This window comes from Rosa rugosa, chromosome 5 (assembly GCF_958449725.1).
Source record: "Rosa rugosa chromosome 5, drRosRugo1.1, whole genome shotgun sequence".
Lineage (NCBI taxonomy): Eukaryota > Viridiplantae > Streptophyta > Magnoliopsida > Rosales > Rosaceae > Rosa > Rosa rugosa.
Genome location: NC_084824.1, coordinates 1,156,828 through 1,172,397, shown reverse-complemented (window position 1 = coordinate 1,172,397; position 15,570 = coordinate 1,156,828). Strand labels below are relative to the sequence as shown.

The following is a 15,570-nucleotide window of genomic DNA, read 5'->3' as shown; positions in this document are numbered from 1 at the left end:
CAGCAAGAACATCTACTAGAGCATAATTCATATTAAAGACATGAATGAGCAGTCCAAGCATAATTCATATTAAAGACATGAATGAGCAGTCCAAACATTAAGCTTTTATATATATTCTCCAGGATCTGAAGATTTGGGCCATTTTTTCCAATCAAATCTAGTGTAACGACTAATGATCACACTACAAAAAAACTGATCATTAACGACGCGTAATTTATGGCGTGCATTAAACGTGCGCCTTGAGCGCCGTGAAACTTACGTTTTCAAGTAAAAAAATAAGGCGTGCAGTAAAAGCACGCCGTGTCCAGTATTTTATTACGACGCCTTTGAAGTATGCGCGGTCTACAGGTAATCAAACCGCTGCAAACATTCATGCTCCCTCAGCTCTCCAACCTCTCGATTGTCAAATCCATCCGAGGCGGAGCTCCAGAAGTTCGGCCTCTCCGACGACGATCTCAGAGACTTGATGAAGGGATCACTCACTTCCGAATTTTTCATTCGGATCTTCAAATGCGCACCTTTTCGATCGAATAGTCGACTCGACTCTCTCTAATAATCCTTGAAGCTCTGCACTTCGCTGCGAGTGCGAGGTTTTCAATTTGATTTTTTTCGTTTTAATTTTTTTTGAATCTGGTCCCAACATTAGTTCAATTCAATCCCTAAGCGAAGCTTCTGTGATATCCAAGCTTAGTATCTGAAAGTTTGATTTGTCAAATTTGAATTTGTTCGGTTCTGGACTTTCATATGTATATGTTATGTTGGTTTTGATACAAGCTTGAAACTTTATAGGCCACACTGATTCGAAATAAAATAAAGAGGAGTGAATGAAGTTTGTTTTGGTTGCTGAGAAATTGGGGCCTACGTAACTCATTACGTACCGTTTTGATTTTCATTGCAATAAAAGAGCTGTGCCTTACTACCTGTTTGCTAAAATGTGATTGCTTTTGTCCACAGTTTAGCCTATGACAGCATTTAGATCAAACAATGTGCAAGTTTAAGAGTCTCTGAATCCCCAAAACCGAAAGGACTCCTCTATTTCCACCTCAACCCCCCAAGTTTTATAGATGCCCGCATCATCAAGACCGGCTTTGATCCCAACACGTACCGCTCTAATTTTCAGCTCAAGAACTTCTTAAAACGAGGCGAGTTATCTCGAGCACGACAGGTGTTTGAGCAGATGCCTCAGAAAAACACTTTCTCAGTAAACCTGATGATTTCCAGTTATGTCAACTGTGGTAATCTTTATAAGGCCATGGTTGAGCGTACAGCTGTAACATGGATAGGTGGGTATTCGCAAGCTGGTCAATACCGTGAAGCATTTAAACTTTACGCCGAGATGCATCGGTGGGGAACTAAGCCGGATTATGTGACTTTTGCAACTCTGTTATCAGGATGCAGCAACATGGATGCTACAAAGGAAGTAGTTCAGGTTCATTCTCATATCCTTAAATTGGGATATCATTCTACACTCATGGTCTGCAATTCTTTGGTTGATTCCTACTGCAAATCACATTGCCTGGATTTTGCTTTTCTGCTTTTCAAGGAAATGCCTGAAAGAGATGCTGTTACATTCAATGCATTGATAACAGGGTCCTCGAAACATGGGTTGAATGAAGGTGCTATTAACCTCTTTGCTGAGATGCAAAATCTGGGTTACAAGCCTTCTGAATTTACATTTGCAGCAGTACTTTGTGCCGCTATCGGTTTAGATGACACTGTGCTTGGGCAACAGGTTCATGGTTTTGTGGTTAAGACTAATTTTGTTTGGAACGTTTTTGTGGGAAATGCATTGCTCGATTTCTACTCAAAGCATGAATATGTGGTTGAAGCAAGGAAACTTTTTTATGAGATGCCAGAGTTGGATTGTATTTCTTACAATATAATCATCTCCTCCTATGTATGGGATGGGCAATTTAAAGAGGCTCTTGATCTTTTCCGTGAATTGCAGTTTTCCAAATATGACCGGAAGCAATTCCCTTTTGCAACCATGTTGAGCATAGCAGCGAATACTCTGAACATAAATGTGGGCCGGCAGATACATTCCCAGGCCATTGTAGCAACAGCTGATTCAGAATCTCAGGTTGGAAATTCTTTGGTTGACATGTATGGCAAATGTGGTAGATTTACCGAAGCCAGAAGAATATTTGCTAGTCTGGCTGACAAAAGTACAGTGCCATGGACTGCACTCATCTCAGCATATGTTCAGAAGGGATTCCATGAAGAAGGCCTGGAACTGTACAATGAGATGTGCAGAGGAAATGTTAGTCCCGACCAGGCCACTTTCGCAAGCATCTTAAGAGCCTCTTCAAATTTGGCTTCACTCTCACTAGGAAAGCAGTTACACTCATCAGTCATCATATTAGGATTCATTTGCAACGTTTTTCCTGCAAGTGCGCTTCTAGATATGTATGCGAAATGTGGATCCATGAAAGATGCTCTTCAGATTTTTCAGGAGATGCCAAAGAGAAATATTGTATGTTGGAATGCCCTGATCTCAGCTTATGCACAAAATGGTGATGGTAAAGGGACTCTTAGATCGTTTGAATGGATGGTTCAGTCAGGTTTTGCACCAGATTCTGTTAGCTTCTTGAGCATTTTAACTGCTTGTAGCCACTGTGGGCTTGTTGAACAAGGACTATATTACTTCAACTCCTTGATGCATAACTCTAACATTGTTCCAAAGAGAGAACACTATGCATCAATGGTGGATGTGCTGTGTCGAAGTGGGAGATTCGATGAAGGAGAGAAATTAATGGCTCGAATGCCATTTGAGCCTGATGAGATTATGTGGTCGTCTGTACTAAACTCATGCAGAATTCATAAGAATCAAGAATTGGCAGAGAGAGCCGCAAACAGGCTTTTCAATATGGTCGAGCTTAGGGATGCAGCTGCTTATGTCAACATGTCAAACATTTATGCAGAAATAGGTGAGTGGGAGAGTTTAAGGGAGGTGAAGAAGGCGATGAGGGAGAGAGGAGTGAGAAAGGTTACAGCGTATAGTTGGGTAGAAATCAAACACAAGATTCATGTATTTACAGTGAATGATAATAGCCATCCAGAGAGTGGAAAAATTATGTCAAAAATTGATGAGTTGGTGAAGGAGATGGAAAAGGAAGGATACAAGGCTGACACAAGTTGTGCCCTTCACAATGAAGATGAGGAAATAAAAGTGGAGTCTCTCAAATATCACAGTGAACGCTTAGCGATTGCATTTGCATTGATCAGCACACCAGAAGGTTCGCCTATAGTGGTGATGAAGAATTTACGAGCTTGCACAGACTGCCATGCTGCAATCAAAGTGATCACGAAGATTGTTGGGAGGGAAATAACAGTTAGAGACTCGAGCAGGTTCCATCATTTTAGAGATGGGCTTTGCTCCTGTGGGGACTTTTGGTGACATTTTTTCCAAACTGGGCATTATTATTTATCATCTGTAGGTGCACATATGTCATATTTAAATTGCATCCCCGTGAGTCTGTGGTGTGTGCAATATATAGCACGTCTTCATGAGAAAGGTAGGTAAGTAATATGTTTCCGATATTCTTTTCATGTGTTTTATAAATTCAATCAAATATGTTGAAATATATTGTAGGGAATTTGGGGAGGCGTGATGTGGAACAGCTCTTCAAACCTTGGTGCTCATTATAGTTCTTTACAGAACCAACTGGAACAAGGAGGTAATTAAAGTCTCTTATCCTTGAAGAAATTTTTATTCCGAGTTTTATTTTGTCCAGTGGTTGTATCACTTTTGAAGATATGCTGTGTTTGCTTGCAAACAGTGGTTTTGCCTCTAAACTGATACCAAGTTTCCAGGCAGTAATGTTAGTCTAGATTATTCATAATTCTCTACTTGGGGTTTGAATTAATATATTATCTGTGTTTTCAGATAACACCAGTTTTGAATCTTGATATGGAGTCATTGCATGCAACTAGCAAGAGCCTGTTCATGACACCAATCTTATTATTCGAAAAATATGGTGTAGATAACTGGGAGAATTGTGTTTTTCTTTTCTATTCTTCTCTCCTTTTTTAACTTTTTTATTAAGTTCACTTTGAATCATTTTTTTCATTTAAAATGCAACAGCATGTATGTGAAACTATACAATTTGTTCTCAGAAATAGGCAAAGCTAACATCTGGTTCATTTTGTTGCTTTTGTTGACTGTGAGGAACCACTTTGGGGTTGTGACAATTCACTAGCTTTTTGCTTGGTTCAGTTAGATGACTGTCCATAGACTAATTGCGAATCTTGAGTTTTGAATCACCAGATTACTAACATTGTTCAATTCAGATGGTTTGCTCCACTTTCGAATCTTAATGAAACTATACATATTTATGTAAAAGACCAAATTGTAGTTGTTCAATTTAGTAGTAATTTATACAACTTCAAAACAAGAGTAGTCGAAAATGTAGGACAGTAGCTGTTTGGCTCCAAAACCAGTTGGCTTGCAAACTGTCTCTTTTGAGCGAGTGATTGCGCAGGCGTGCCAGCACCGCACGGTGCAGTCGTTGGGGTAGTCCCTTGACCTGACTTCTTCTTCAAGCGTTTGTGGACGAGGAGAGCACCAACCTCGCCACAGGGTTCTTCTCTAGCCTTACGGATAAGGACTTTCTGCCTTACGGATAAGGACTTTGGGTGTGATCTCTTCGCGTCACCGAATCGATACTTAGTATTGCAGACTAAGCAGAGCAATCACTGGGAAGTTTGGAGAAAGCACGGGTTGCGCTAAAGCGTGACTTTAGCTTCGCTGGGTTGCGAGGGCGTTACCCTTGCTTCGCTGGTAGTAACGGTGGCGGTTGCGCTCGCAGTCGGCTCTCTGGGAGACTGGGACTGGAAGTGCGGTCGCCGGGTTGGTCTGGTGATGCTGACAGTCGGCTCTTGGAGAGACTAGGACTGGCGCACGGTCAGCGGGTTTCAACAAAGTTGAAGGTTTGCTCCGGGGAGGCTTTGTAATCGCTAGGATTGATTGATATGAGAGAAGTCCCTTTCTGTATCGTCTTTAGCCTCTATATATAGGCTGCTGCAGCTTCTCCTTCCAAATAGGAATGCAATGCTATATTTTAGGCCACAGTTATTGGCCTTGAATCAAATCAAAACACTTAATAGTTTTGATATCTATTGTAAGCAATAAGAGATTGACTCTGTCGCCGCTAGAATATAGGCAAAGATTAATTGCCTCTTGGAGTCCCGAACGTAATCTTCATCTTGGATGCGGTAGGATCACGTATCTTAATTGCCTTCGCGACGACTCTCGTAGCTCGCGACATGCAATTAGCTTGTATATATATATATTAGGGCTGGGCGTCCGGACCCGAAAGACCGAGGACTCGACCCGAACCGAGGAAAAAAGCCCGATTCGGTTCGGTTTTAGAATAGAAATTTTCGGTTCGGTTCGGTCTCGGGTTCCATATTCATGTAATCGGTTCGGTCTCGGGTTCCATATTTTCAGGGCCCGAAAGCCCGAACCGACCCGAAAGTTTTCCTTACATAAGTTTTCCTTTCTCTTTTCTTTGCAGGATGACTTGTAAAACGTTCCAATGTACAACCTAGAAAGGTTCCCTTATAGTTTCCATTAGGATAGTTATATTCTTGTGATACTTTACAATTTATATATTACAACACAGTGACACACCTTATATTAGGTTGCCAGAAAGAGACCCATCCAGGGGCCCCGTGGCTGCTGGTGACCTTTGATTTTGTAGCTAAATGAAATCTTTATCTTGATCACATGTAACATATACAATGATGTGGTGTTGGGCATTAGAAAAGGAAAAAAAATTGTTTCGTTTTTGTTTTTCGGTGGAAAACTGAAAATAAATGTTTGGGCCCGAAAAAGCCCGAAAACCGAACCGGCCCGAATGGGTTCGGTTTCTGTCGGTTTTCAGTTTACAAAAAGACCGAACCGGCCCGAACCGACATTTTCGGGTTCGGTCTCGGTCTCACTAATTTTCGGGCCCGGCCCGACCCGAGCCCAGCCCTAATATATATATCTTCTTATTGACGTTCGCGAGCAAACTTGATTGTATAGCACCATGACTCCTTAATTGACCCATCTGCCATGCATGTGCAATTGTATATACATACATATATCCCTTGTCACTTGTGCCATGCTTCACGTGTCCACCATATCCTTTCCTTAATTAAATCATGCATGAGCCACCACATCATATATACATATATGTTCCACCATCAAGCATGATTGCATGGAAGTATATACTGTACGTGCATGCCATTAGTTGCATGGGCAGCCATAATTGTTGCTTGTGAAGGCTAGTGAAGGGAAATTGTATCCTTCCTTAATTGATCAACCCAATTTGCTCGCTTGCACAGTACTTGGCAATCAAGCAAACAAATCACCATTAATTATCAGATATCTTGATAATTAATAATAAATCAAAGAATATTCAGATTTGCTCCAAGATTGCTTGGCCTCCAAGTAGGCTTTATTTAGCCTCTAAACAATATATTCCGAGCTTGCCGAAAATATATAGCTTGGGCCACGGATATTGGCCCGGTTTTCTTCGAGTCCCCCTTGTCGGAAAAAATGTTATTTTGGGCTCAAACATTGCCCCCCAGACCTCGAAGTCAAAGTTCCCTGTCTTGACTGAAGAGGTCTTGAGTCAGCATTCATCTTGCAATAACGTCGCTTTATAGCCACTTGCATTGGCTTCAACTGATATCACTGGACTGATTAAGTATAGGCCATGAAGCTTGATTGCCACCAACTCAATCTTGATAGACAAAGACCTGCAAACGATGTACTTGCCATAAGTTTTTGAATTGCTCCACAAAGTATTATCAACCTGGATGAAAAACTTTTATTTTTAGGCCACTGGAATTGGCCTTAAAGAGCTTAAACACTGCATAAGTCTTGAGCAAGAATATTGGCAAAGTGAAACTTTGGTAAAAACTTAAAAGCCACAGGTGTTGGCCTTAAAAATGATATCTTCTCCAAAACTTCTCTGAAGAGAAATCTCAGTAAGGAGGAAATCCCCTTGAGGAAGAGATAGAAATCTTCTCAAGGAAGATCTAAGTGAGGAGCAAATGTCCTTGAGGAGAAACCTCAGTAAGCTTGATTTAAATGTGCTTCGCGAACACACATTCCTCGTGAAGGTTTCTCTGATATTTGCCTTGAGCTCGCGAACAAATGCAAGACCTTGCGAAGATTTGTTGACTATCAACTTGCGAAAATCTCCTTAAGGAGGATCCTAGTAAGGAGCAAATCCCCTCGAGGAAGATCTTGATGAGGACGAAATCTGAGTGAGCTTGATGAAAGTTCTTCGCGAAGTATTTTTACTTGTTGCATTTACTCTCTACCTCGTGAAGTCTCCAAACTGCTCGCGACCCTTCGCGGTGATGAGAATGGGCTTCGGCTATGAACGCTCGCGAGCTTACTGACACAGGCGCGCACCTGTAATCATAACACATGCCCACTTTTACCGAGGCCGCGTGCTCCTTGTATATATATATGCGAGCGGTGAGCACACACAAATGAATCACCAGTATTCCTTCGCGAATTGTTCGCTTTCATTTCTTCGCGAGATGCGTGCTTTGCAAATATGCTAAATGCACGTCTGAGATCATGATCTAGCACATGGAGGTGCCACACTTGCTGTACCGCTACAATCAAACCCGCATTGGCCTTAATCAAACATCAATTGGCTATGCTGCCTCCATGTTTTCCTATTTCCCCTTAAAATAAGTTGTTGCCGTCAACCCATGGAGTTTTGATATTTAGGCCACTTAGCATCTTCTTGGAATGACACATATCCCAGGAGATTGATATATATCAAATGAACTTTCTAGCTGAATGAATTATGGCCAGAGATATTAGGCTCTTTTCTTCATAATCAAATACGTGCAGTGCGTGAACACCTATATATATATTCTTCTTTTCCGCACGTAGGATTGCAGGTGAACATTAATCAAAGTCACTTTGCTGTGAGAATTGTTGCATACTGTCTTGATAGCGACACGATGCCCCCCCATGCACCTTAGTCATGTAATGCTCACCGCAATTTGTGGTAATACTTGGCAATAGGAAATTGCACCTCCAGCTCTGTCCTTTGTTAATCAAACCAAGACACCACATTTATGCTTTCAGTTGCTACCATGAGGCTGTTGTGACGTGGTCTTTCATTGAAGAATCATCAACCATGAATAGTCATGAACAGAACACGCAGCGATCAAATGAAGCTAACATCAGTTGCCTCAGACTAGGCCACTTATTAGCTTATGTATAACCTTTCCAAGGCAGAAACTAGACTTCTTGGACAACTGTGAATAACCAAATATATTTAAAAACCCCAAGCTTGGATTTGAATATACTGGGTTACATAACTCAGGCCCCTTCCCAAAGAAAGTGGAGAAACTACTCTCTTCTAGTCACATGATTTATGCACAGGCCCTGACAACATGTGAGATAAAGAACCCAGTATATGATTTATATAACTCACTGCCCATCATACTTCTCTACATGCCCATCAGGCTAACCAACCAAAAATTTGGTTTTAAGCCTCTTTTGTATTCCCCAGCGGATAAGAACATGCTGCAACTAAGTCTTTAAATACCATTGCAGAAAGCATGCTCCAAGTACATGAATTTGACCAAGAAATGACACTGCTAGCCTTTTTCATGAAGATTCCTTCTCAAATTTCCAAGAGTTGGTAACCTCCTCCTTGCTGTAGGCTTGAATTCTTTGACCAAGAAGAAAAGTTGGTCCTGCAACTTGAATTAATTATGCTTTTCTCCATTGCAACTTGTTGCCTCCATGTGAACAGTTCTCCATCATATTCATTGATGATATATATAAAATTAGCTGCTCTACTTTTTCATCTTGCATCAAAGCCCCACAAAACAACAAGTTGCCGGATCACCCAGCTTTAACTTTCATGTTCCAGAATATAGGAAAATGCTGCTATACAGGGGAGTATACTCGTCTTTGCCTCTGATAACAATAGAATTTCATGCTTCCCTGAAGATGAGTCCCTCATTGATCCATCCATTCACTTCTATATTCAGAGGTCTTTATGAAATAAAGAATCTGAGGCCCTGTAGTATTGAAAGCAAAACAACAAAAACCCTGGAAAGGAAGTCTTGATATTTACACGGCCATGAATGTTTGGCTCCAAGAAGATCAATTAATTCCAGCTCTTCTTTCTTGCAATAGCTCTTCTTGGAGTCCCGGAAATTCTGTGTTCTTACTCCCAAGCTTGTTCGTCCTGACACACTTACTACACATGAGTCTTTGAATAGATAACTCTACTACTGTCAACTGCTTCTGGTATTTCTCGGAACGGAGTAGGCTTCCATAAATCTTGAACAATTTATCTAAGGCCACAGGGATTGGCCCTGTGTTATATCAAGACACTCGAAGTCTTATTCTGGGATTGAAAACACTATAAAACATTGCTACTCAAAGAAACATTGAAAAATACCAATCCCCTGATGCCCCCAGTGTGCTAGGCAAATATTCAGAAGCCTCTATTCGTTGCACTTGATCATTTGGGACTGATACTCTGTTGTAATCTCTCAGAGATACACTGACTTGAAGATTGATAGTTCTGCCCCCCCCCCCCCCCCCCCCCAAGTCTGCACATGTCATCTTCACAGAGTGCTTCTCTCAGGCATTTCATCGAACACCTGGTATGCATATCTCATGGTTGCAGCCTTGTGATGAAAAATCTACAGAACAACCCATAGAAGATCAATTTATCAACAAAGAGCACAACCAATCACTGGGTCATGGGGATTGAACTTGATTCTTCGTAGAAACAGTGGGAGATTACTACGGATTGGACATGTAGCTCCCTGCGGTTCAGTTTTGCTTCTTCTCGCTGCCAGAGGAAACTCTCTCTGAAGGTGTTTTAGCGTCGAAAGTCCTCCGCTTTGGTCTGCCTTGACATCTGCCACAGTGGCTGGCATGTTGTCCATTAAAGCCCACTCGCTGGCCTCAGATCGCTTTCGCCTCAGTTGTAGCATATTTTGTTGGAGAATTTCTGGTGAAGCTCGCTGGCGGGGGCATAGGCGATGTATATTCAGCGAACTCCGCTTCACGTGGTCTGTGCTCGCTAGAAAAGCGTTCGCGAAGTGTTCCTCGCGACCCTTTGCTGACTCATGGCCTCGCGTTCGCTAATTTCTGGCGTCTTTTGCGAACACTCGCTTCGCGGCCATCTCCTTCGCGGCCATTCCCTCGCGGCCACCTCTTCGCGGCCATTGCCTTTGCGCTTTGCGGGTGTATGGCCTCGCGGCTATTTGCGTCCCCCGCGGCGCTGGAACTTGAAACTCTTTTTGTATTTTTCTTTTTGTATTTTTGTATTTTTGTATTTTTGTATTTTTTTTTTTAACTAAAAGGAAGATGCAAACTGAAAATTGACAGAGAATTAAAAGCAAAGAAAGAAGCTAGCAGCAGTGTGTTTGGCTAACCTCTAAAAGGCCACGGGGGAGGCCACCTATGCTTCACTCCATGCTCCGATGCATCAAAATTTATAGCATGAAAACCTCTCTTGTGAGAGCTTGCAGGAAAGCAACAAAGATACTTCGCGTCGAAAACTTGGAAGAAAATTGGCTCACAGGAGGAGTAATATTGCCCCCTAAGTATCTTTGTTGGTTGACGAAGCATGATCTTCAATTGCAATTTTGGAGATGAATGTGTCCCAAGATCGGCTTTGTCGCCAACTACCATGTCATAGAACATGGTGTCTTCAGAATAAGCCACAGATTGGCTTTTGCATTTAACCACTTGTTGGTCAAAATTTTCATGATCAAGAGCCTCAAAGAACTTGAATTCCTGCATATGATTTTTGGAACCAATAATTAAATTGTAATTATCATCATATTCATCATAGATTGGCTCCATGTTGAGATCACATTTAGAATCACCAAAAAGTGGTGAATTGATCTCCTTTGCAAAAATAGGCATATCAAAAATTTGTTTGCCTCTATTTCCTTTCCAGGCATCATATTGAGATGCCTCTATGGATTGTATAGTATCATCATATACAAATTTCTTTTTCAAGAAATTTAGAACTTGATAATTATAAACAAGAGTTAACTTGTATTGATGATACTCAAACTTGCAGTCACGAAGGACAAATTGGCCACTAGAATAATTATTCTGGCCATTCTTGCAAGGTGGGTTGCAGATGTATCCTCCACATGTATTAAAGCCACCGTCTGGCCTTGAAGCATACATGAAGAAATTCAAGTTGAATTGATTAATAAAGCCACAAATTGGCTTCCCAAGACCACAACTTAATTGATAATTAAGTTGGCCATGATTGTGGCCATCTTCACCATGACGTCCAGTAGCATGGCCAAGGCAAAATTGATGATTGCAAGGTGGGCCATGCTTTAATTGATCCTCTGCATGGTCATAATTGAGTGGGTCATGTTCTTGACCATGATTATGATCAATTTCTTGATCAAGGTGGCGTCCAGCAGCCGAATCATAATTAATTTGAACATGAACTTGCGTATGTTGATCATGGGAACCAACGTGGTCTGCATCTTGCCCCCCATGCATCTGATCAGTAGCCACATATTTGGCTTGATCATTGGAGAAGTTAGATATTTGTTCAGAGACAATTTTCTTGTCAGAAGAACAATTTTGTTGATGATCTTCTCCATGTACAGCCTCTATGGCCGCGTGCGCTATGGCCGTTTTGGCGAGATTTTGTGCATGCGCCTTAGCCTTAGCCTCCTCAGCATTCCGAATCAGTTGCTGATCAAACTCGCGCATCTGTTGTTCCGATTTCGCGAGTGAAGCTGCCAGATGCTTCCGAAAATTGTCGTTGTCGACCATAAGGATGCGGAGTTGTTCATCGATGCTAGCATCCTCTGGGATGATGAGGGGCACGAACTCGTCATCAATGTCAGTGGTGGCAACGTTGGCCATCTTATCACTTTAGGAATTGCTTTTGGTAAAGATTTTCTCCTGACATCCCAATGATGGCAAACACAAAAAGACTCTAGTATGGTCCCACTGGGCGTGCCAAAATGTTTGGCTCCAAAACCAGTTGGCTTGCAAACTGTCTCTTTTGAGCGAGTGATTGCGCAGGCGTGCCAGCACCGCGCGGTGCAGTCGTTGGGGTAGTCCCTTGACCTGACTTCTTCTTCAAGCGTTTGTGGACGAGGAGAGCACCAACCTCGCCACAGGGTTCTTCTCTAGCCTTACGGATAAGGACTTTCTGCCTTACGGATAAGGACTTTGGGTGTGATCTCTTCGCGTCACCGAATCGATACTTAGTATTGCAGACTAAGCAGAGCAATCACTGAGAAGTTTGGAGAAAACACGGGTTGCGCTAAAGCGTGACTTTAGCTTCGCTGGGTTGCGAGGGCGTTACCCTTGCTTCGCTGGTAGTAACGGTGGCGGTTGCGCTCGCAGTCGGCTCGCTGGGAGACTGGGACTGGAAGTGCGGTCGCCGGGTTGGTCTGGTGATGCTGACAGTCGGCTCTTGGAGAGACTAGGACTGGCGCACGGTCACCGGGTTTCAACAAAGTTGAAGGTTTGCTCCGGGGAGGCTTTGTAATCGCTAGGATTGATTGATATGAGAGAGGTCCCTTTCTGTATCGTCTTTAGCCTCTATATATAGGCTGCTGCAGCTTCTCCTTCCAAATAGGAATGCAATGCTATATTTTAGGCCACAGTTATTGGCCTTGAATCAAATCAAAACACTTAATAGTTTTGATATCTATTGTAAGCAATAAGAGATTGACTCTGTCGCCGCTAGAATATAGGCAAAGATTAATTGCCTCTTGGAGTCCCGAACGTAATCTTCATCTTGGATGCGGTAGGATATGCACGTATCTTAATTGCCTTCGCGACGACTCTCGTAGCTCGCGGCATGCAATTAGCTTGTATATATATATATCTTCTTATTGACGTTCGCGAGCAAACTTGATTGTATAGCACCATGACTCCTTAATTGACCCATCTGCCATGCATGTGCAATTGTATATACATACATATATCCCTTGTCACTTGTGCCATGCTTCACGTGTCCACCATATCCTTTCCTTAATTAAATCATGCATGAGCCACCACATCATATATACATATATGTTCCACCATCAAGCATGATTGCATGGAAGTATATACTGTACGTGCATGCCATTAGTTGCATGGGCAGCCATAATTGTTGCTTGTGAAGGCTAGTGAAGGGAAATTGTATCCTTCCTTAATTGATCAACCCAATTTGCTGCTTGCACAGTACTTGGCAATCAAGCAAACAAATCACCATTAATTATCAGATATCTTGATAATTAATAATAAATCAAAGAATATTCAGATTTGCTCCAAGATTGCTTGGCCTACAAGTAGGCTTTATTTAGCCTCTAAACAATATATTCCGAGCTTGCCGAAAATATATAGCTTGGGCCACGGATATTGGCCCGGTTTTCTTCGAGTCCCCCTTGTCGGAAAAAATGTTATTTTGGGCTCAAACAGTAGCTCTTTTACGTTTCTCTTCTATATAAATGACCGAGTCCATATTTTTTTATTAAAAAGTGCTATAATTTCTCTTACTACAAAAATTCCTCTCTTTTGATCTGATTTGCTCAACCTACCAGCCTCAGTGCTCTGCCCATCCAGCCATCTTTTCTCATCGGCGAATGGGACAGAAAGAGTGAAGTTATGCTCCTTTTCTGCGGCATATGATGGGCCCAGAGATAAGGAAAAAGTTCCAATTGCAATCATTTCCTTGTCTTATTCTGATTCAGTGTACTCAAATGCAGGAAGCAAATTTTTGTGTTTGATTTGTGATATGATTTACACATATTACATTGCTTCCTTCTATGTTGGCACATGGGGATTATCTTGATCTGCTAGTTGGCCATTTTTGTAGAACTTATAAAAGGTAATAGAAAATTAACCAACCAGAATAGTAGGCTTGCATATGTTGCTTGTTGGGCATTATGTTCTGTGTATAAGCTTCAATATGCTGTCTCTGTTTCACTAGAAAAAGGTAGCAGACTGCCAGTTTCAACTGTATATGATTGTTATGAAATTTTGATATTTTTTACTTCGTTTGTCTTCAGTTCATCATCTCAGTTGAGTGGTTTAGCACATGCCTAAACATATTGGGATTGATTACCCCTCCTGTTTGTTAGATTTATTTTTGAAGAACATCTAATAGAATCTTGAAGAAAATTGTGATCTAGCCATCTTAAGATATCTCATAAGCTGACAATTCTCATATATAAAGATATTTGCTAGAGTTCTCACACCCTCCTATCAGTTAAAAAGTTGATGTTCCATTTCATCAGAAAACGCATCAGGCAGAGTGTCTGCTACGTTCTGGAGCTTGATTATTCTTCGCACTTCAAGTTCAGATTGTGCGGTACGGGGATCGAGATGACACATAGTGGGGACAGACCACGACAATTCCTGTCATTCCTGTTGAACATCTGTGTTTTTATCTCCCCCTAACGATAGGAAGACTATCTCATCAAAGTGACAATCCGCAAATATGAGATTGGTTATGAGATTGGTGACTTTCAGAAGCTGCTTGTCACTCGTACTCTCAGACTGAAGAAACTTGGCATCCCTGTCAAACAAGTAATCCATCTCAAGTCTACATCACTTACTTTATGGGCACAAACACACCATCTTATGTGTTAGCACATTGAAGTTTGTTTTTTCCATAACAGTAATTATTACATTAGGAACGTGTACAATTGCAGCTATACCAAGGCTCTGGTATTTGTAACCAAAAAGAGCTTTGGTATGCTCATTCTTGTTTGCTTATTGATTGGATCTCACTCAGTAATCTTTTATGCATTCTTTATTATTTAGAATGAATGCGAACTATGCCCTTTTGGGAATGAAATTCCAAGGACTCCAATGTTGTAGACTTGTGGTTTCATTTCATGAGTTTAATTCTTCAATTGTCTAACATGGAACTTATTTAAACTTTGTTATCTGATTTCTGTTTTGCAGAGGAAGCTGATCTTGAAATACACCCACAAGTATAGGCTGGGACTCTGGAGGCCTCTAGCTCAGCCAATAAAATCCTAGTTAGTTTAGAACTAGCATGTCCTTTACAGAAAAGTTGTCTGCTGCGAGCTGCAAAATGTATGGAACCTGGAAAGAAGAGTGTTGCTTTCTTCAGAGTCTAGTATTTCTTCACTTTAATTTCATGGACAAAGTTTGGCGGTTTAGTGTATGGATTTAGTTGAGCAATCTACTTTGTAACTTCATTCGAGTACCCTCATTGCATGCGGTGTCCATGTTCCATCTTCTAGCAACATGTTTTAAAGTTAGCCTGCAAAGTATAATGGCGTTGAAGTCTTTACTGGCTTGCCTAACTGATTATCTGTGACAGTAAATTTCATAATATCAAATCTCAACCTTTTCATAACAGTTGAGCTGTTCAGAATTTTTCTGATATTGTTGAGTTATAAAAGAATGATTGTACAATACAACATCTCAACCTTTTCCTGGCATATTTAGTACTCTTTCTAGAATCGATATTAGCACTAAATCTTGGTTTCTGGCTCGTGGTCATTGACAATGCAATTCTATAGTTATTCAGAAGACAAGGATGGTTTTGCTGAGACAGATTGGCTTTG

At 41.4% G+C, this 15,570-nt stretch overlaps 1 protein-coding gene across 1 annotated transcript; it reads left to right on the top strand.

Moving 5' to 3' along the window:
* The first annotated feature begins 333 nt into the window (after positions 1-333).
* LOC133709063 (putative pentatricopeptide repeat-containing protein At2g01510) lies at positions 334-15,359 on the top strand. The gene is made up of 5 exons (XM_062134662.1): positions 334-348; positions 977-3,515; positions 3,593-3,677; positions 14,266-14,557; positions 14,939-15,359. The coding sequence occupies exons 1-2, from the start codon at positions 334-336 to the stop codon at positions 3,395-3,397; spliced, it is 2,436 nt and encodes an 811-aa protein (XP_061990646.1). The 3' UTR covers positions 3,398-3,515; positions 3,593-3,677; positions 14,266-14,557; positions 14,939-15,359.
* The last annotated feature ends 211 nt before the right edge of the window (positions 15,360-15,570 follow it).